The sequence below is a fragment of the Hemitrygon akajei genome, chromosome 13 (genome assembly GCF_048418815.1).
Source record: "Hemitrygon akajei chromosome 13, sHemAka1.3, whole genome shotgun sequence".
NCBI lineage: Eukaryota > Metazoa > Chordata > Chondrichthyes > Myliobatiformes > Dasyatidae > Hemitrygon > Hemitrygon akajei.
Genome location: NC_133136.1, coordinates 29,296,796 through 29,320,197, shown reverse-complemented (window position 1 = coordinate 29,320,197; position 23,402 = coordinate 29,296,796). Strand labels below are relative to the sequence as shown.

At 40.7% G+C, this 23,402-nt stretch overlaps 1 protein-coding gene across 2 annotated transcripts in view; it reads left to right on the top strand.

Annotated features, from left to right (window-relative positions):
- The window catches only part of LOC140737730 (GTP-binding protein Rit2-like), a 324,036-nt gene that overhangs the window by 124,916 nt on the left and 175,718 nt on the right, over window positions 1-23,402 (top strand). For both annotated transcript variants that reach the window (XM_073064315.1, XM_073064316.1), the window contains exons 2-3: window positions 5,592-5,648; window positions 20,524-20,597. In XM_073064315.1, coding sequence (XP_072920416.1) covers window positions 5,592-5,648; window positions 20,524-20,597 — 131 coding nt within the window. The remainder of the gene's footprint in view (window positions 1-5,591; window positions 5,649-20,523; window positions 20,598-23,402) is intronic.

Sequence of the window (23,402 nt, the reverse complement as noted above, 5' to 3'; positions counted from 1 at the left end):
AACTGAATAAATATTTTGCATCAATCTTCACTGTGGAAGACGCTAGCTGTATGGTGGAAGTTCCAGGTGTCAGAGGTCATGAAATGTGTGAAGTTACCATAACTAGAGAGAAGGCTCTTGGGGAAACTGAAAGGTCTGAAGGTAGATAAGTCACCTGCACCAGATGGTGTACACCCCAGGGTTCTGAAAGAAGTGGCTGAAGAGATCATGGAGGCATTAGTAATCATCTTTCAAGAATCACTAGATTCTGCAATGGTTCTGGAAGATTGGAAAATTGCAAATGTCACTCCACTCTTCAAGAGAGAGAGAGGCAGAAGAAAGGAAACTATAGGCCGGTTAGTCTGACCTCAATGGTTTGGAAGATGTTGGAGTTGACTATTAAGGGTAAGGTCTCAGGGTACTTTGAGTCACATGATAAAATAGGCCAAGGTCAGCAAGATTTCCTCAAGGTAAAATCTTGTCTGACAAATCTGTTGGAATTCTTTGAAGAAATAACAAGCAGGATAGACAAAGGAGAATCGGTGTATGCTGTGTACTTGGATTTTCAGAAGGCCTTTGACAAGGTGCCACACATGAGGCTCCTTAACACACCACGAGTCCATGGTTTTACAGGAAATATTCTAGCATGGATAAAGCAGTGGCTTTTTTGGCAGGAGGCAAAGAGTGGGAATAAATGGAGTCTTTTCTGGCTGGTTGCTGGTGACTAGCGGTGTCCCACGGGATCTGTTACATTATTTGTAAATGATTTGATGTTGGAATTGATGGCTTTGTTGCAAAGTTTGCAGATAATATGAAGATAGCTGAAGGACCAGGAAATTTTGAGGAAGTAGAGAGGCTACAGAAGGACTTAGACAGATTAAGAAATAACTGGTATACAGTGTCGGGCAGTGCACGATCATGCACTTTGGTAGAAGAAATGAAAGGGATGACTATATTCTAAATGGATAAAAAATACAAAATACTGAGGTGCAAAGGAACTTGGGAGTCCTTGTGAAGGATTTCCTAAAGGTTAGTATGAAGGTTGAGTCAGTGGTGAGGAAGGCAAATGCAATGTTAGCATTCATTTCAAGAGGACTGGAACATAAAAGCGAGGATGTAATATTGACACTTTATAAAACATCGGTAAGGCCTCACTTGGAGTATTGTGAGCAGTTTTGTGCCCCTTATCTTAGAAAGGATGTGCTAAAACTGGAGAAGGTTCAAAGGAGGTTCACAAAAATGATTGCAGGATTGAATGGCTTGTTATATGAAGAGTATTTAATGGTTCTGGGCCTGTATTCACTAGAATTCAGGAGAATGAGGGATGAACTCATTGAAACCTATTGAATGGTGAAAGGCCCTGATGGAGGGGATATGGAGAGGATGTTTCCTATAGTGGGAGAGTTTAAGACCAGAGGACGAAGCCTCAGAATAGAGGGGCATCCTTTTAGAATGGAGATGAGAAGGGATTTCTTTAGCTAGAGTGTGGTGATTCAATGGAATTCTTTACCACTGGCTGCTGTGGATGCCAAGTCTTTATATATATTTAAGGCAGAGTTTGATAGTTTCTTGATTGGTCAGGGCATGAAGGGATACAGGGAGAAGGCAAGTGACTGGGGCTGAGAGGAAAATTGGATCAGCCATGATAAAATGGTGGAGCAGACTAAATGGGCCAAATGGCCTAATTCTGTTCCTACACAGTATCTCATGGTCTTATGGGCTCATAAAACTGATTGAACTGATTGGCCATGGTAGGGGAGGAGGAGACTTGGGAGCACTTCTGTTTGAAGTTGGTAAGACTTTGTAGGGAACAACAGACTGTCCAGCTATTGTTGTTGAAGTCTCTCTCGAGCTGATCCTTGTAAGTGGCTTTCGCCACTTTCAGAATGTTATTAAACTGCTGTTTTGCAGAGCTATATTCCTTTCTGTTTCCAGACCTGTAGGCATGATACTTTGCAGAGCTGAGAGTCCTCAACTCCTTGATGAGCAACGACTGGTCATTATTATACCTGACAATGATATTTTTAGGAAGACACGCATCTTCACAGAAGGATCTGTACAATGTTACAGTGTCAGCGTATTCATCTATATGGCTACACCAGCCTTCCATGGCTTTCTAATTTGTGAAACCTAAGTAATCTCTCAACCTTCCAATAGCTTCAGGAGTCCTTCACTATCTGATGGTCCTGGTTGGTCCAGTTTTTGTTTATAGCTGGGAAAAAGCATGATCACGGCATGGTCAGTGTTTCCAAGGGCATCCAGGGAAAATGGCAGAATGCCCCTTCAATGTTGGTATCGAAGTGGTCCAAAGTTCTGTTCCCACATGCGGGGTAGCTAATCATTTGGTAGTATTTTGGCAGATCATGTTTCATGTAACAATGGTTAAAATATCCCATAATAAGAAAGTATAGCAATCTAGCAAACTTGGGACTTTGATGGTGCTGGATTTTCTGGACTATTGGATGTTGTTTGTTATCACCATATATTTTCAATTGATTTTATTTGGTTCCATGGTACCATAATAAATTTACCAGTGAAGTGGAGAAGTTTAAAGAGAGTGGGGAACCAAGGTCTGGATATGTAAAAGGAAATTTAGGAACTGGGATGCTGGTGAGCGAGAGAGGAATGAGGAAATCAGAGTGAGTGCAAATGGAGTGCAGTAAACATTACCTGATGCACCATTATTTTTTTCGGTGGGGGGAATTCTGATCTTGGACAGCAGATTATTGGAGGTATACTATGAATCCAAAATCTCCAAACTGAGTGATTTGACCAACATATTAAATTATAACATGTTTAAGCAACCATTTTAACCATTCTGATAAAAATGGGAACCACAACATATTTTGTTTGGTCTTGATCCTTATCCTGGGACTCCAAGCTGCATTTTATTCAAATTGTTCTTAAATATTTCCAGACATCTGCTTGGAAATTCTGAGCATCTGTTTCCTGCTGGGATTCAGTTCCATGGCTCCAGGGCTGAGAAATAAGCTTGTTAAATATTACTCAATTTCAAATTATCTTAAACAATACATACCAATCATTTTCTGCACAGCATTGTTGATAAAAATCAGGGAAAAACTGGTGTGTGACTACTTCAAAAACAGGTCAATTGCTGCTTTTTAAATTTTGAATGTTATTTAGATGAAATAGGTTGACGAGTTGCATGAATTGTGCACACACCATCAACCATATAAATTTAAAATCCTGTGAAAATCTATTCAATGTGATCTATATTAGTTCCACCTCGTCTATTGTTTGATAGGTAATACACATGAACATTTAATCAAAAGGCAAAGAACAAAGAATGCTGAGTTTCTCATGTCATATGAAATATAACTTCAGCTGCCTTGTGTATTAAATGTAAACCCAGATAACCCGACAATTTTCATTGGTGAAGGAAATTCTTCTCTTCTGCACCTTCCTATGTAACCGTAAGACTATAGGCAAGAAGTAGAACTTGCGATTTGGCCCATCAAGTCTGCTCTGCCATTCAATTATGGCTGATTTATTATCCCTCTCAACCACATTCTCCTGCTTTCTCCCTGTAACCTTTAACACCCTGAGTGTGAACCTATTAATCTCTGCTTTAATATACCAAAGGACTTGCCTTCCACAGGTATTTATGGTAATGAACTCCATAGATTCACTACCCTCTGGATAAAGAAATTCCTCCTCATCTGTGTTCAAAGTGTATGTCCCTCTATACTGAGGCTGTGCCCTCTGGTTCTAGATGCCCCCACTATAGGAAACGTCCACGCCATGTTCACTCTATCTTGGCCTTTCAATATTCGTTAAGTTTCAATGATGTCCCCCCTCATTCTTCTAAATTTCAGTGAGTAGTACAGATACAGAGTCATCAAATGCTCTTCAAATGCTGTGGGCCCAAAGACCCGAGGTCTTTGTGATCTTTGGGCACAGAGCTCGTAAAAAGCAACAAAACAGACTTTTTAACATCGTAAACCAGCGGATTGTTGTTACGTCTCCTGCTCACTGTGAAAATGGGGGATACTTCCCTCTCCCTTGCCAGGGAGGGAGAGAACCTGTGGGTTGCCAAATGCTGACTGAATTGTGATGGTCTTTGGGGTAACTGTAAGGTCTGTGTCTTTGCTATTGCTTAGCTCACGCTTGTGCTCAGTAGCAGGTGTGCCTTTTGTTTTGCTGGTTGGGGGAGGGGGGATTGTTGCTCGCTGCCACTTACGCGCGGGAGGGAGGAGCTGGGGGGGTACTTTGGGGTTCTCACGTTTAACTGCCATTCATTCTTTGGGGCACTTCTCTGTTTTCGTGGATGTTTTGCAAAGAAAAAGCATTTCAGGATGTATATTGTATACATTTCTCCGACATTAAATTGAACCTTTGAACCTTTGAAAAGTTAACCCTTTCATTCCTGAAGTTATTCTTGTGACTTCCTCTGGACCCTCTTCATTGCCAGCACATCTTTTCTTAGATATGGAGCCCAAACTTACTCACAATATTGCTAATATGGTCTAACCATTGCTTTATAAATTTTCAGCATTACATCTGTGTTTTTGTATACCAGTCCTCTTGAAATGAATGCTAATGTTGCATTTGCCTTCCTTACCACTGACTCAACATGCAAGTTAATCTTTAGGGCAGCCTGTATAAGAACTCCTAAGTCCCTTTGCACCTCTGATATTTTGATTTTTACCCAGTCTAGAAAAAAAGGCTTTATTCCTTCTACAGAAGTGTATGACCATACACTTCCCTACATTATATTCCATCTGCCAATTTTTTGCCCATTCTTCCAATCTGTCTGAGTCCTTCTGCTGATTCTCTGCTTCTGCAACAATACCTGCCTCTCCATCTTCTGCAGCATCCGAAAACTTGATCAAAGAGCCATTAATTCCATTATCTAAATCACTGACATATAACTTGAAAATAAATGATCCCAATACCACCTCCATTGGAACACCACAAGTCACCAGCAGCCAACCAATAAAGGCCCCACTCTATGCCACCTGCCAGTCAGCCAATCATCTACCCATGTAATCTTTCTGTACCCATCTTTACTGTAATTTATTTTGGCCCCTTAAGCAGCCTCGTGTGACACCTTGTCAAAGGCCTTCTGAAATTTCAAGAATACATCATCCACAGACCACATCCTTGGCCTGTCTTGTTATTTTCTCAAAGAACTTCAGCAGATTTCCTGCTAAGGGAACCATGCTGACATTAGCTTACTTTATCATCTGTCTCCAAGTACCCCCAAACCTCATCCTTAATATTGGACTTCAACATCTTCTCAACCACTGAAGTCAGGCTAACTGGCCTATAATTTCCTTTCTTCCTCCCTTCCTTCTAAAACAATGGAGAGATGTTTGCAATTTTCCAGTACTCTGGAACCATTCCAGATTCTAGTGATTTTTGAAAAATCATTACAAAAGCCTCTACAGCCTCTTTGGCACCTCTTCCAGAACTCTACTGAAGGTTTATTTTATAAACTGTGAGAAAAAACTTATATAGACTATTGGTCTCTTTTTATTTGTTAGCTTATTACTAGCAGTAGAGCCAAATGTCATATTTTCACTTCAAAGGACACAATTTTACTAGAATATATCAAGAAGTACTAAAATTGTTCCTTTGTCCTGTTACAGCAATGACAATGCAGTTCATCAGCCACCGTTTCCCTGACTGCCACGATCCAACAATAGGTAAGCCAGTAAGCTGCTTTATTTTTTTCTTCTTACAAAATAGTAAAGTGTAAAAGGAGCTTTCCTGGTGTATATGATACATAAACTGTTCCCAGGGTTCCAGCCAGGTCCAGGTATTAATTTTAACTGAGGTTCCGATGACAAACTCTGCCATCTTCATCAGGGATAATGCCTAGGCATGTGTAGTCTGGTGGTATAGACACTCAACTCCCATTGTCTATCCCTTCTGATTGGTTAGTCCTCAACCAATCAGATTTTGCTGTCCCGCCTTGTCATATTCCACTTCTTACCTAGAGTGAGACCTTCGTCTTTCTACTTTGATTAACCATGCAACAATTATTTTGTACACGGAGTCTCCAGGAGGAAATAAGACAATTACATATGACATTCCTACTGAATGGCTACAAAATGAAGGAAATCAATTGGATCCCTAAAAGGGCTGATGGAAAAACTAGGAAACCTAACAAGGAGAAACCTGTCCCTACCACCTGAATTCCCTATATTTCCACAGTTTCCAGAAGGATCACCAGGATTCTGAAGAAATAATGTAATAATAACATTCATAAATCTGTAAGTAAGTTCAAATCCCAGCTTATGCAGGTCAAAGATGACCTGAGATTCAGCCTGTGTTTATAGGATTCCCTGTGAATATATCAGCCAGATGGTGGAAACAAGCAACAAGGAGCATAGGAGGTGTATCCATTTGGCTTACCCAGAGAAATTGGGGGTAGCAGAACATTACATAAGCAATGACCACAGGATTGACTTTGTGCCATGCCAATGGTTTTTGGGGCCACCTGGTGATGGGAGCCATTGAATTAAGACTGGAGAATAAGAATCTCAAAGACAAAGGTCTCACTCTTAAGTAAGAACTGGAATATGATCTTAAACAAGGTGGAAGAGCGAAAACCTGATTGGTTGAGACTAACCAATCAGGTGGGATGGATGATGAGAGATGAGTACACATTACCACAGGACTAGACTAGATTATCCCTGATGAAGATGGCGGAATTTGTCATTAAAATGTTGATTAACCTCAACACCTGGACCTGGTTGGAAGTCTGAAGAGAGTTTACGCAAAATAGTAAGGGTTTAGAAATCATTTCTTGATTGCTGCTCAGCAAAGAGCTCAGGCAACTATATATAAAAATTAGAATTGGGAGCAGAAGTAGGCCATTCAGCCTCTCAGATTTTTTCTACCATTTATTAAGATCACGGTGGCTCAGATGGGAGTCTGAACTATGCATTCCCTTCTCCACCAGCAACCTTTCACCCAAAAAATGCACCATTGTAACGATTTCCTCAGGAAATTTGGTACATCTCCATTGATGCTCACTAAGTGCATCATCAAAAACATTCTACCCATGCTCTGTCCAAGACCACAAGAAATTGCAATTATGGCATTATCTTAAGTCATCACAAAAATCAGCCCGTATCACCAGGGTCTCAGCCCGTATCACCAGGGTCAAGGACAAATTCTCTCCCACTATTGTAAGACCTCTTGAACAATGAGGTGTACTCTCAACCTTACAATCTACCTCATCATGGCCTTGCTCATTATTGTCTGCCTGCACTGTACTTTCTATGTAACCGTAACACTATAATCTGCTTTCTGTTTTTGCTTTTCCCTTTTACTGCCTCAATGTATTGATGTGATGAAATGATCTGTATGGATGTCCTGCAATAAAAAAGGTTTCTCATTGTATAAGTGACAATGAACCAATTACTAATTACCTGTTACACCCTTGCTTTGCAAGAAACCACCTACCTACATCTTAAAAAATGTAAAGTTACTGCAATTTGGTGCTCTTTGAGGAAGAGAGCTCCAAAACCTCACAACTCCCTGAGGGCAAAAGGTTCAGATAGTCATCAGTAAAATTTTAAACTGGAATTCTTAATTCTAGATTCTGCTGCAGGAGAAAACAGCCTCTCCACATCTACCTTGTCAAAACCCCTAATGCAGATTGGAACCTCTTTAGTCCAAAAGGTTTTGACTGGGTAGAATTTGTTAGGTGCATCTCAAGGGTTTCTTAAATCACGATGTAAATAGTCCAATGAGAAGAGGGCCTATACTGGTCGTCTTCAGAATTGAACCTGGTTAGTTGATTGACCTTTCAGTGGGAGGACACTCAGGAACAGTAACCACAATTCCTTAAGTGTTAAGATAGCTATAGATGTCATCTTATAGACTGCACTTATCTATTATTTGATCTTATGGTCTATTATAGACTACTATAATGGCGGATGGAGTTTAATGCAGCCAAATATAAGGTATTGCATGTTACACTTTGGAAAATATAATGTGAAAGGACACTGGTAAAGCCATTAACAGTGTTGGTGTATAGAGGGATCTTGGGGTCCAAGTACATAGCTCCCTGAAAGTAGTTGTAAGCATTTGTTTAGTGTAGTGATGGAAGTGTATGGCATCCTAGCATTTATTTGTTGAGGTGCTGAGTTCAAGGGTCAGGAAGTTAGGTTGCAGCTTTATAAAACTCTAGTGAGGTCGTATTTGGAGTATTGCATTCAATTCTAATTGCTCCTTATAGGAAGAATGTTGAGGTTTTGGAGAAGTTGCAGAAGAGGTTTTATCAGGATGCTGCCTGGATTAAAGGACATGTGCTTTAAGGAGAGGTTGGGCAAACTTGGGTTGTTTCCCTGGAATGGCAGAGGATGAGGGGAGACAGTACAGAGGTTTATAAGATTATAACAGGCATAGATAGCGTAGACAGCTGGTATCTTTTGTGCAGGGTCAAAATATCTAATACCAGAGGACATTGACTTAAGGAGACAGGGTGTAGGTTCAAAAGAGATATGCAAGCAGGTTATTTTTATAGAGTAGTGGGTGCCTGGTATTTGCTGCCAATGTCATTGGTGCAGGCAGATATGACAGAGGTGTTCAAGAAGCTCTTAAACAGGCGCATGAATGTGCAGAGAATGGACAGATATGTTTAGTTAGGCATTTAATTACCAGCTTAATTAGTTTGGCACAACATCGTGTGCCAAGGGCCTGTTTCTGTGATGTATTTTTCTGTTTTATCTTCTGTCTTTCAATCTAATCAACAGACACTGTTCTAATCTCGAGCAGATACAAGCCTAGCCTGTTTAACCATTTTTTTCATATGACAACTGGCACATTCCGGGTTTAGTCAAGCATGAACTGATTCAAATGTTGGCATGGCTGATCAGCTGAAACTGTTGAACGAAATGTTAAATCTGCAAGCTTTAATGTGCCAATTTAGAGGATGAAGTGCTGGTCCCTGAGCTTACATTGTTTCTTGGAGCTGATTGGGAAGTACCTGGAAGGGTGAGTGTAGATCTTGGGTAGAGAATTCAAGTAACTGTCCACTGGAAACCTAGGGTCACCCACATATACTAAAGAGAGTAAAGCTTTCCCCAGTTTGCATTCTGTTTCCCTGGATTATCATGAGCAACAGATGTATTATGATTATCCTTGTAAGTGGTGTCACAGGTGGATTGGGTCATAAAGACAGCTTTTGGACCATTGGCCTACATAAATCAAAGTACAGGATAATGTCATGGGTAACAGATGACACACATTGTTCATTATAGAAACAGTTTTACATAATTTCCAAACACTGCCATTGAGTTGTTGTGTTCACTAAGATACAGTGTCTGATGTAGCATGTAAAACACTCTTGCATGTTTTATTAACAAAGTCCTACAGTGGCGATCCTGATGCTCTCGGATGATTCCAGAGTTATTCAACAACATGTCAACCAACACGGTTGCGATGATAATGTCAGAGTTTTGGAAGTGGCATGGTACCATGTGGTTTGCACAGGCGGAAGCCAATTCATGCTGAGAGAATTCACCGCTGACACTACCAAATTATACTACATCATAGCATCGCTAAGTAGCTCCACTGCAACCAGCGTGGTGAGTCTACTGGAAGTCCCACCTGCATATGATAAATATGTCACTCTGAAAACTAATTTATTACAGACTGTTAGACTGTCTGTGTCCCAGTGCCCCAAAACATTGCCTGGCCTGGGTGATGCTAGGCTTTCAGAACTAATGGATCATAAGCTATCTCTCCTGGGCAATCACTGTCCTTATTTTTAAATGACTCTTAAAGCAACAAATGCCTGATCAATTTCAGATAGCCCTCACTAATATACCCATGAAGGACAATTGGGAGCTTGCTAAAATGGCTGATAATCTACATCAGCCAGGAAGAGGTGCCTCGATCCTCCTCCTTTCCCTGTCTCAATAAGCCCTATCAGCAGAGCCTCCAACAGACTCATGCCTGTGGCTCCGAACCGAACAACACAGGCTCTGGTTTTCAATAGGTTCAGTAGGTACATTTAATGTCAGAGAAGTGGATACAACATACATCCTGAAATTCCTTTTCTTCACAAACATTCACAAAAACAGAGGAGTGCCCCAAAGAATGAATAACAGTTAAACATTAGAACCTCAAAGCCTCCTCTCAACTCCCCCCTCCCATTCACAAGCAGCAGCAAGGCAACTGTTTTTAACTCCATTCACAGTCATTTGCATCTGGGCGGATCCAGCCTTCACAGAAACTGGTTGCTTTAAAGTCTGTGTGGCAAGGCCTAAGGAATGACGTCTGAGAATGGAATGCAGTCTATGTTGTATGTCAGCAGTCAAAAATTAACTGTCACGTTCGGGCACCATTGGCACGTTTTGAGGTCCCGGAGTGACGGTTTGTCCATGTTGATGTGGAACTGATTGGTCCTCTCCTACCCCCTCCCCCTCTCCCGTGGTATCATGCATTGCCTTACCATGGTGGACCATACCACCAGGTGGCCAGAGGTTGTCCCTCTTGTGTTAACGACAGCTGCAGATGTGGCTCAGGCATTTAATACCTGAGTCGCTCTGTTTGGTGCCCCATCTGGTATTTCTTCTGACCACGGTTCCCAATTCACATTAGGCTTCTGGGCTGTGATAGACCAGAACCTCGCTATTAAATTGCATCACACCACAGAGTATCACCTACAGCTCAATGGCCTATGTGTGTGCTTTCACTGTTCCTTAAAGGCTGCTCTGTCCTGGCAGACAAGTGTGGTCATGATCATCTCCCATGGGTCCTGTTGGGGCTCAGGATGACTCCAAAAGAGGATTTGAATCTTTCACGAATTGAGATGGTGTATGGACAGCCACTATGGGTGCAAGGTGATTTTATTCCTGATGCCAGCGTTCTGTCCTCCTCAGTAAACTCAATTTTTTACACCTCTTCCTACCTCCCATCATGGCATACAGCCCTCTTAGGTTCCCATTGACTTATGTTCTACCTCATTCCTTTCTGTCCACCATGATGTACATCAACACTTGCTTAAGCCCCCTTATGATAGCCTGTTCTACGTTTTGAAATGGGGCAAAAAGACTTTTGTTGTAGATAGGAAGGGTAAACCTAAATGTATTTCTGTAGATCGCCTTAAACTGGCCTACCAAGACCTGATTGGTTCCACTACTGTACCCCTTGCACCATAACATGATCATGTACATGTCAGCCCAACCCAGTATTAGCCAGAGGTACCTGCTGTTACTCCAACCAGGGCACAGAGGACCTGAGCCATGCGGTTCATATGAGCTCCACACGGACTCGCAATGCCAGCTTTGGTGAATTCTGTCAGGTAATGGAATGGCTGATAGATGACACATATTGTTCATAATGGAAACATTTCTATATACTTCACAAACACTGTTAGTGATTTGTGTTCACTTTATGAGACAGTATCTGACATAAGGCAGGGTTTAAGGGTCAGCACAACATTGTGGGCCAAATGTCATGTACTGTGCTATATTTTTCTATGTTCTATAATGACATCAGTGTGAGGTGAATGTTTTTGGTTTGTTCATAATGGAAGTAAAGGGATGCAGCATTTGGTGTGCACATTAAATGTCTCTTGTATGTTTTATTGATAATATCTTACCAAAGTACTGAATACACATATTGGGATGTTATGTTGAAGTTGTATAAGACATTGGTGAGATCAAATTTGGAGTGCTGTGTGCAATTCTGGTTACCTGCCTACAGGGAAGATATCACTAAGATTGAAAGAGTACTGAGAAAATTTACAAGGATGTTGCTGTGAATTGGGGACCTGAGTCAGAGGGAAAGGTTTAATGTATTTGGATGTTATTCCCTGGAGCACAGGAGAATGAAAGGTGATTTGGTAGATTTGGTAAATTTTGATGGATATAGTTAAGAGTTAATGCAAGCAGACTATTTCCACTGAGATTGGGTGAAATTAGAACTAAGTAAAGGGTGAAAGTTGAAATATTTAAGGGGAACTTGAGGCGAATTTCTTCACTCTGAGATGTGAGTGTGGAATGAGTTGCCAGAGGAAGTGGTGGATGTAGGTTTGATTTCAACATCTAATATCAGTTTGGATAGGTACATGGATACATGGACAATAGGGGTTTAGAGGGATATGGTCCAGGTGCAGGTTGGCAGAATAACAGTTTGGTATAGACTAGATAGGTTGATGTGCTGTAGTGCAATGTGACTCTATAACTCTAAAGGAAGGTTACATGTAGTCAACAAATCAGCAAGCACTTGTGGAACGAGAGAAACCGAGTAATATTGCAGCAGATGACCTTCCATCAGAACAAACAGTTCTGACACAAATAGGAATGACTGGTTAACTAAAATGGTTGAATTCAATATTGAGTCCCAAGGACTGCAGTTCAGCTAGATGGAAGGCAAATTGCTGTTCCTTGAGTTTACATTGATCTAAACATATGAGCTGATCACATAGTGAAGGCTTTGATGCACCATCAATAACTCACTCTGAGATGTAAGAAGCGAGGTATCGGCTTTTATTGACTGGAAGAATGAACAGCACTACATCCTGGGGAATGAGGCTGGGCAACAGGCCTCAGTCGTCTTTATACAGGGGTCTGTGGGAGGAGCCACAGGAGCAGTCAGCAGGGGTCTGTGGGAGGAGCCACAGGAGCAGTCCAGACAGGTATATGTAGTTCACCACAGGCTTTTCTTCTTCTAAAGACATTAAGCTGTTAGTTGTTATCCATGTCGTTTCTGAAATACACCCAATACACATTGAGATGCTGCTTTGCATGCTCTCATTCTCTCTTTCTTCATCAGTTCCTTGTAGCTGTCAATTCACTGTTTCCTAAAGTTGGTCTGTCCAAGCAGTACCCTGTTACCATTGTATGCTCAGAAAAGGTGAGTCCACTTGGGTGTCCTAAATACCCTTACTTTCTAAGGCTATGATACTTACTAAAACCTAGTTCCTTAATTCAAGTGACTTCATCCAGTTCACTCTCAGGACCACTAGTACACACATATGTTCTCCACAGTCTTGGAATAACCATGTTCCCTGTATCTTGGAACACACACAGTTCCCAAAATTCTGAAACCCACATATTCTCTACTACCTGGAAACTGCATACTTCCCACAGTCCTGGATTCCCCACATTCCCCACAGTCCTGGAACCCATATTTCCCACAGTCCTGGATTCCCCACATTCCCCACAGTCCTGGAACTCAAATTTCCCACAGTCCTGGAACCCATACGTTCCCCACATTCTGGGAATCCACACATTTCCTACAGTCCTGGATCCCACACATTCTTCACAGTCTTGGAACCCATACATTCTCCACAGACCCGGAACCCATGTGTTTCCCATAGCCCTGGCACCCACTCGTTCCTAAAGTCTTGGAACACATTATTTCCCCACAGTCCTGCCACCCACCTGTTCCTCACAGACTTAGAACATGCATATTCTCGTAGTCCTGGAATTCACACATTCCCTATAGTCTAGGAACACACACATTCCTCACTGCCCTGGAACCCACACATTCCCTCCACTTGGAATCCATACATTCTGCAGTGACCTGGAACTCACTATTTTCTTTATGTTTGTTATACAATCCCATTGCCTTTTACTGTAGATCTCAAATTTTACCGTATCATTAAGACATTGAGCATTGTACTCAGCTGCTGAAAGGGGACAGAGGCCATTGTTTCATCTCATTTTGCAAACGAGCTGCCTGTTTCCATCCAGAATTTAACAGCAAAAACAATTATTAGGTATTCCTTGGACCTCAACATTTAAACATTAGAATAGATCTCTGTTTCAACTATGTCTCAAGCTTTAGAACACAATGTTTCTGTACACTGACTGAAAATTAAATAGAGGGACTGTAGATGGTGGACAAATTAGATACGAAGATTATATGCTGGGAATACATTCAGTCACAGAATTGTAAAACATAGAAATAGTCACAGTGGCTTAGCACATCTCTCCTGATAATTTTGCCCACCTACATTTATCCCATTTGTCCATATAAGGACTTTCTCCTTCTATGCCTTGACTATTTAAATGTCTGCATACTTCCTATATGTAGTAATTCTATCTGATTCCACCTAATAGTCTATCAATCACTCTCTGTGTAAAAAAAAACTTGTCAAGATCTCCTTTAAAACTTCTATGATTCACCCTAATACATACCCTCTGCTTTGATACCCATGCCATGGGTAAACATATCTAGCCCATCTGTTCCTCTCATGTTCTTAGATACTGCCATCAGATTACCTCTCAACCTCATTTGCCCCAGTGTAAACAAGCTCAGCTTATCTAATCTCTCCTAGAAATGAAGTCCATGCAACATTCTGGTAATCTCCTCTGCACCATCTTCAGCACAACCACATCCTTCTTATAAATATAAGACATTCTGCAGATGCTGGAACACATACAAAATGCTGGGGGAGGGGAACACAGCAGGTCAGACAGCATTTATGGAGAGGATTAAACAGTCGACATTTTGGGTCAAGAACCTGACCAGAACTGCATACCATCCTCCAGGTGCAGCCTAGCCAATGGTTTGTAAAGTTGCAACATTACCTTCCAGTTATAACATTCTATTCTTTGGTTTAGGCCAGATCAGCCATGATCGTATTGAATGGTGGAGCAGGCTCAACAGACAAGATGGCCTGCTCCTGTCCCCATTTCTTATGTTCTTATTTGCCTTCTTTAGTGCCCTCTGTACCTGTGTTGTAACCTTTAGGGAACTATGGACTTGGACCACTGAAACTCTCTTTTTGTCAATAATCATTGGTGCCTTACCATTTACTGTATATGTTCTGCCACTGTCTGGCTATCCAAAATCAATTACTTTGCACTTGTCAGGATTTAATTCCATCTGCCAATGTTCTGCACAGCTTTCCAACAGATGTATGTCCTGTTGCAGCTTTCAGTGACCAACCTCGCTATCGACAACACCACCAATTTTTGTGTCATTCTCAAACTTGCTTTGACATTCATATCAGACATCATCATCATCAGCGATTACTCGTAGTCAAGTATGATTTTTCTCCTGGTGATCAATCTGGTCACTTGTTGGTCATGAGATGACTGAAGAGGCTTATCCATGATCCACAAGTCCTATTGCAGTGTTGGCAGCTGTAGGTCATTGAAGTGGTGGATGTAGCTGGTTGGGCCTTCCCAGTCTCTCCTTACATTGAAGCCGCTTAGTCTCAGTGGCATGGTGGAGGTATTCTTCAAGCTGTCCATTTCCCTCACAGACAGCCCTTTTCCAGCTTTCCCTATCCTGTACTAATTTCTCCCATCCATTCAGGTTGATTTGGCACTTCCTCTGCTGGGTCTTGATTTTGTCCCTGAACCACTTTTTCTGCCCTTCAGGAGTGCGCTTTGCATCCTTGAGTTGGCCAAAAAGGAGTTGTTTCGGGAGCTGGAAGTCAGACATACAGATGATGTGGCCGACCCATCACAATGGTGTTGTCACAATTGTGGCTATGGAGTTAATGTTAGCTTCCTCCAGGATGCTGGAGTTAGTGTACCTGTTCTTCCAGCTGTCTCCCAGAATCTTTCAGAGGCATCTTTGATGGTAAGTTACTAGGGATTTTATGTGTATGCTGTATGTTGTCCATAACTCCGCTCTATATAGAAAGGAGGGGAGGACTTTAGCTTTATAGACTCAAAACTTAGTAGTTTTAGTCTTGATAGCCCAATCTTCAAAAACTCTCTTTCTTAGCCTGACAAAAGCTCCATTTGCACAGCCTATTCTGCAATTTATTTCAAGGTCAATGTTGGCTCTTGAAGAAAGAAGGCTGCCAAGACATGGGAAGCAATCAGTGTTCTCCAGAGGGATTTTGCCAACTTGGATGGTTGGAGATTCAGGACCTTGATCTGGAGGACGTTGGTGCAGGACTTGGGTTTTCTTGATGTTTTGATCAAGTCCCAGGAGGTTGTACGCTCTGGCAAACGCATCCATTATGCACAGCAGATCCTCCTCAGAGTGAGCTATGATGACATTGTCTGCATGTTGGAGCTCCATGATGGAAGTAGTTGACACCTTGCCCTTTGACTTGAACCTGTTATGGTTAAAAAGCTCCCTCCTGTCTGTCCTATAGTGAATCTGGACTCCATGTGGGAGTTCTTGACCTGTGAGGTGAAAAATGGTTGCAATGAAAATGGCAAACAGTGTTGGGGCAATGATGCACCCCTGTTTGTCCCCGAACTTAGCCTTAAAAGGTTCTGTTTCAGAGCCGCTGTTGCTGATGACTGTGTAAAAGCTGAAGGATCTTGAGGTATTTCTCTGGGTACCCGTTTTTGGACAGTACCTATCAAAGGGCAGGATGATTTACAGAGTCAAATGCTCTTGTAAGGTCTATGAAAGCCATATGAAGTGGGAGATTTTGTTTCTGGGCTTTCTGCTGCTATTGATGTGTTGTAAAAATCATGTCAGATGTTCTTCTGGCTGGATTGAAGCCGTGGTGAGACTCAGGCAGGAGATCTTCTGCCAGAAGTGAAAGCTAGTCGTATAAAGTTTAGGTGAGTACCTTTCCTGTAGTAGAGAGGTGGGGGGGAGAGGTCTCTATAATTTCTGCAGTCAGCTTTGTCACCCTTTTGGAAGACTGTAACAATCCCTGAGTTCAGCTGGAATCTTCTGGTCCCAGATCTTGACAAGCAGGTCATAAATATGATTTAAAAGTTCCATGCCACCTTCCTTGAGGATTTCTGCTGGAATTCCATCAGGGCCAGTGGCTTTGATGTTCCTCAATTTCTTGCAAGCCGTCTGCACCTCCTTGATTCGTGGAGGCTTACTCACGTCCTCCTTCATGGGTTGTTGTGGGAGCTGGTTGATTACTTCACTATCAACAGTGGTGTTACAATTAACTAGTTCCTGAAAGTGTTCCTTCAATTGAGAATTGATGGCATCATTGTCCTTCAGCAGCTTTTGTCCATCCTTGGAGTGAAAGGGGTTTAGGCCACGATGGTTCAAGCCATACACTGCCTTGGTAGCAATAAAGAAACCCCTGATATCACCAGAATCAACAAGCTGCACTATTTCTAGGGCCCTCTCAGTCCACCATTGATTCTTTATTTCCCTTACTAGACCGTGGCCTTAGCTTTAGAGTTAGTTTCTCTTTGTACCTTGCAGTTTGATGTCCGTCTGCCAGGCACAGAAAGCTTTCCTTTTGTTGTTGATGAACTCTTCTATTTCATTGTCATTTTCATCAAACCAATCTTTGTTTTTCCTGCTCTTGTATCCAATGATGTTTTTACAAGTATCAAGGGTGGTGGTCTTCAGTATGGTCCAGTGTGTTTCAATGTCTTTTGGATACTGCTTTGGAAGTCTTTCAGAGAGGGCAGCCTGGAGATGTTGTATCTTTGCTGTGTCTTTTACGCTCTTGATGTTGAACCTGGGATGGCTCAGCTTCTTTTGCACTCTACCCTTCCACAGGATTTTGATGGTCATTGGTGAGCGAATAAGCCGCTGGTCTGTCCAGCCATCATCAGTACTGATCTTGGCTCTTGTGTTCTTTATGTTGCTGCAATCCCTCCTTCGAACAATGACAAAATCTATAAGATGCCAAGTCAGGGATGCATCCACAAAGTTTTCATCTTATTTCTGTGGTAGAACAGATGTTCAGCACACTTGGAGAGTAAGAGCATTCCACTGGAGTTGATGTTGCCAGCACCTTCCTTCCTAATTGTGCCTTTCCAGGGGTTGCTGTCCCTGCCAACTCTAGCATTGCAGTCTCCAAGAAGAATGACCTTATCTTCCTTGGGAATATCTGACAGTGTGCGGTCTAGGTTGGCATAGAAGTCTCCTTAGTATCGTCTGGTGAGTCTAGGATTGGAGCGTAGGCACTCGCAGCTGTAGCCAATTGGTTGTTAGCAAGCTTAAGGTGTGTTGTCATTGATACTAACAGACAATATCAGACATGTGACATTCAACTTTGTCATTCATATCCGTGTTGTTCAGATACGTATATCACAAACAGCGATAGTTCCAGCACTGATCGCCTTAGTACACCACTCATCATAGACTTCCAATCAGAAACCAAATCATCCTTCCTCGCACCAAATCAACTTTAATCCAATTAATTGTTTCATCTCAGATCTCAAGTACCATAACTTTCTTAAATAACCTATTATTTGAGACATTGACAAGTACCTTATGAAAATCCATTAAAGACATCTATCACCCTGCTTCATCAAGCTATTTGATTACCTTCTCAAAAAATATATCAGTCATTACAGACTTGGAGTGAAATGAACTATTTCTGCAGAACCTCGGTTCACATTGGAGATTAATCCAAAGATATACATTTTAAATTTTTAATATTCTACAGGTTAAAATGTATCATTACAGTTTTCAATTCTGCACTCATATCTGAATTCAAACCATTTCTCCTAAGATTCCTCAACCACAACATAGGAACTTCTGATATTAACTTTACAAAATCCTGTTAATTTATCCATGCACTTGAGCAATTTGACGCTTTTTTTTTTACAATTAGATCATTGCTTTCCTTACAGCTTCTCTGCCGGGTACGTCTTCAGGGATGCTTTGGTCCTTTGTTCTTACCAAAGCTTCAATGCAACATAGTTTTTGTTATATATAACTAAAAGCTATTGGAAAGGTTTGACACAAAATAGGTACTTGCTTTCAGAACTGGATACATTTAGATATGAAGAAAAATATAGTGTTTTGATCTTGCAGCCTTTTGGCACCAATAAACAGCTATCACTCATGTATTATGGTCAGTATCCATTGATATGAGTGCTTTGTGTGAAGCAATGGTCTTAACTGTCAAAGCCTTTGCACTGCACACATTTATGCTTCAGGAATTCCACAATTTAAGAGCAATAGTAGTTGTCCCATCCTTTGGCAAACTATTTTCTAATATTGTGTCTGGAAGATAAATAGTAACACAATACATAGCAATTCATAAAATAAATGTTGTTACTAACCTGCAGGAATAGAAATTCAATGCTAATTAACCCAGCACAATCTTTGATCATACAAATTACTCAAGTAGTCTGTTATGTGAATACCTACAAGACCAGAGTGAGTCAGCTTCATTCTTTTTAATAATAATTTTTTATGAGGGTCAGTCTGCTTGCGGTGCTGGTCAATATAACAGCAATCTTTCCTGAACCCTGAAGTAGCAGAAGCTATAAAAGCTGTATGATTACTTGTCATTTTGCGGAGAACCAACAAAATATTATTTTCACTCAGAAAAGACAGTACTTTAAACAATTCCACATAGACCTTAGACAAAAGAGTATTATCTTCTTGAAAGAGTGCCTGGTAAAGTGTTTTCTTTGCTTGGAAGGAAGAGACAATAGATCCATATGTCACTTTCATCCCAGTGAAATGCTCCAAGAAACACAGCAGTACAAAACCTCGAACAGCTGGATGATGACAAATGACTATTGGATATGAGGATAGGACAGAGGTTTTATAATGACAACCTTGAGATGAGTTTGTTGCTGCATTCAGTAGCAATGCCAAAGGGGAATCTATGGAAAGGGTATTTAAAACCCTATTTTATTATAATTAACAATCAATAAAATGTTTGTTCCATAATCAGTGTCCTGAGATACAAGGTGGATAACAATGAAACAAAAGAAGAAGCTGATATCTCGCTTGGCACTGGGGTGTTTGCAACAGCACACAGAACACATAGAACTGACTGTTACAAAGGCAGTATTTCTTTAAAATTAGTTTCCATGTGCGTGATTCAATGTGTATGGCCAATACTGCTAAGTTCTAGTTCAGAGAATTGGCAACTGGATGAAACTTGTGCATAGAATTAATATCAAAATCCAAATGTAGTCATTAGACCTTGAATTGAATCAGTTCCTGAAACAATCACCTCTTTTGGTTGGAAGTAAAATTAGCAGCCAGGGAATTCTGGAACCAAGAGTGCAGTCAGTATTTTTTGAAGATTGTATTTGCTCATTTTCCATGTTGTATTCTGAGGAATGGGACAAAGTTGTACTCATAATTTTGTGATTTATCTAAATTACCATTACTAGAACCAAATAATCTGCAAACTGGAGATTCACTGGTGAGAACAGAACACTCTTTAGTAGAGTATAGTGGGTGGAATGCAGCATGCCAGGCAGCATCTATAGGAAGAAGCACAGTCAACGTTCCGGGCTGAGACCTTTCGTCAGGACCTGATGAAGGGTCTCAGCCCGAAACATCGATTGTGCTTCTTCCTGTAGATGCTGCCTGGCCTGCTGCGTTCCTCCAGAATATTTTGTTGTTGCTTGAATTGCCAGCAGCTGCAGATTTCCTTGTGTTTGCATTTAGTAGAGTATACATTGGTTTATTCTCAGTATTTAATTGCAGATTTTTAAAAAGATTTCTGCAAAAGATGAAATAATTTAGAAGTTATGAGCTTCTAATTAAAACAGAAGAAAGTTTTCGTCTTCTAAATCATTTTATTTTCAGATGGAAAAAGACAAACATTTGGAAATGTGCAGTTCCTGAAAAGGGATGTATATCAAAATGAACTAGTTGTTACTCTTTGATTAATAGCTGGGACCATAAGCCACAAAGGATCAACTATTTTAAAAGTGTGTTTTACTCTCTTTGCAGAAGATGCATACAAGACTCAAGTACGAATTGATGATAATCCTGCATACTTGGACATATTGGACACAGCTGGCCAGGTTAATTCTATTTATGTGTTCCTTTTCACCTTTATCTCAAAGCGATCACAAAAAATCTAAAGCTTTCAAACAGCCAATTAGATCAGAATAAGGCTGGAGGGAAAGCAAATGATCCCTAAAAGATTGAAAAACTAAAGAGTTTATTCTTGAGTGACAAGCAGGCTAAAATTAAAATTTTCTCATTTTATCCACAAGAATCCAGATTCCAGCATGTTGTTTAATTACTCATTCACAAGACTGACTAGTAAGTTAAATCTATTTTCCTCCCTGTAAGGTAATTTTGAACTGGCTTCAAAATTTTAATAGCTAATGTAGTTAAATCACTTATGCTTAAAATCCATCAAAATATTTTGTTTGAAGGATTATTTGAGTGCTTGACTCTGCTCAAGGTAAGCTGCTATACCAAGTGCAAGGGGCAAAGGAACAATTATAGCGAGATAGAGAAATGAGCGTTTCCATGCAGCAACATTGCAGTCCATCTTTCACTGCCATAACTAATATTTCCAGTGAATAAGTTGAGGGAGAAAGATGGGTTTCCAAAATCGTGTGATTTTTGGTGATTCTGACAATGCATAGATCAAATTCCCCCTGGAACCAAACATTAATTTGGATGGTGGAAAGGAGAGGAGGCTAGATGCCGAGGCAAGAGTTAAGTAGCAACTGGTCAGGGGATATAGAAAAGAAATTTAATATATTAAAGTGGATGGATTGCCAAAGCCACGTATTTATGCCAATACTGTAAGTGTATTGCGTTCAAATGCAAATTTAAAGCTGTAGAATATTACAAAATTTTAGAATATAATCTAAATTGTGGGAGATTACAGAGCTATGTGGAGCAGAGGGTTTTAAATGTCCTAATGGATGATTCATGAAAGTCTAATTTTGCATGTGCAGCTGTGATTAGGAAAGGTAAGTAAATGTCATCATATATTGTGAGAGGAGTTGGATTAAGGACGTTCTGGTTCAGTCATTTAAAGCATTGGTGCGACCTAGAATACCTAGACTACTAGTCCTGATATACCACCTGATGAAGGGTCTCAGCCTTCTTTTGTCCATAGATGCTACTTGACCTGCTGAGTTCCCGCAGCATTTTGCATGAGATCCTAGAATACTAAGTGCAATATTGGGCTCTGCATTCAAGGATGGATGTTAATGATTGTAACCAGTTGACTTGACTAATTCCAAAAATAGATGGGTTGTCTTATGATTGAAGTTTTGACAAGCTAGGTTTGCATCTGATGTAGTTTGGAAGAGTGAGATGAAAGATAATTGAAACACAGAAGATTTTGAAGTATTACGATGGGGTGAATATGATTAGAATATTTCTTTTGTGGAAGAACATAGATTAGGATTCTTGTTTAAAATGAAGGGCTGGTTATTTATGAGAGATGTGAGGCATTCTTTAGTCTCAGAGGGTTATATGCATTACTGCATCAAAGGACACTGAAGCGAAGTTTTATGCTGAGGCAGAGGCAGGTAGATTTCATGATGCACAAGGAGGTGGAAGGTAACCAATGATAATTTACTTTCAGAATGTGGAGTTCAGGTTACAATCAGATAAACCATGATCTTATTAAATGACAAAGCGGACATGAGGGGCTAAGTCATCTTACTTCTGCTCTTAATACATATGTTTGTATGATCCAGTAGCAGGCAGGTCAGGTTTACATTGTGCTTGATTCTCTTTACTAAGTGAATGCAAACCTGAAAACCGTGACTGCAGTGACTTAACAGGCAATTCTTCAGAGGAGCTGCTGCAGCTGCCATTAAAATGGTGCATTGGTTGAAGATAATTACCTGTACTTAGAGCTGCAAGAAGCATACTTGGTCTTCTGGTGATTGATTAAGAAAAGAGGTTTGTTGTCGTTACTAGCTGTCACTCAGCCCTGATTGACTAAGCCATTAATCACCCCATATAACCCAACAATCCACTAATATTGTCTCTAGGCTTCTTCCCTGATTACAACTCCTCTCTCCTATCTGAATTATCAGGTAGGCAGGAACTTTTTCCTAGTGTGGAAATAGCTAATAAGAGGAAGCATAATTTTAAGGTGATTGGAAGAAAGTATAGGGGGGATGACAGAGGTAAATTTATTTGCACAGAGAGTGCTGGGTGATTGGTGCATCCTCTCAGGGGTGGTGATAGAGGCAGATACAATAGGGGCATCTTAAAATCTCTTGGAAAGGTACCTGGATAATAGAAAAAGTGCAAGGCTATTTAAGATGAAAAGTTAGATTGATCTTCAAGTAGGTTAAAAGATTAGCACAACATCTTGGCTGAAGAGAGTATTTTGCTGCAATGCCTTAAGTTCTTTGACTAGAGTCATTCCCCTCCCAGCGAAACTAATCACCTATTTTAAGATTGCCCTATTTCAACTGCCTGCATCCCCATTGTTTCATGACTAGACCTCCATCCTATCTAAAGGATTATCAATGGATCTTTCAGATAATGATCATCATTGTGAGCTGCCAATTGGCACCCGTTAAGTGTCACAGGTCATTGATTTGCCTCATCAAATGTGACTGCATTTCTGGCAGTGGATTATCAAAAATAAAAACAGACAGGACAGTGCTAGTGATACTCAGCACGTATGAAGGGAAAAAAAAACTGAGTGATGGTTTCATGTCAGTGACCTTTCAGAAGAATTTTTTGGCATTTGTTTCGGTTAAATATTGAATGCACTGAACTTGTGCTACATTGAAAAGACGCAGTAACTGCATTAGCCAGTTAATCACTGGAAAATAATGCAGCTTTTTCTACACAGTGAATAGCCTAGCCTTACAATGTCCCCTTGTTAAGCTGCT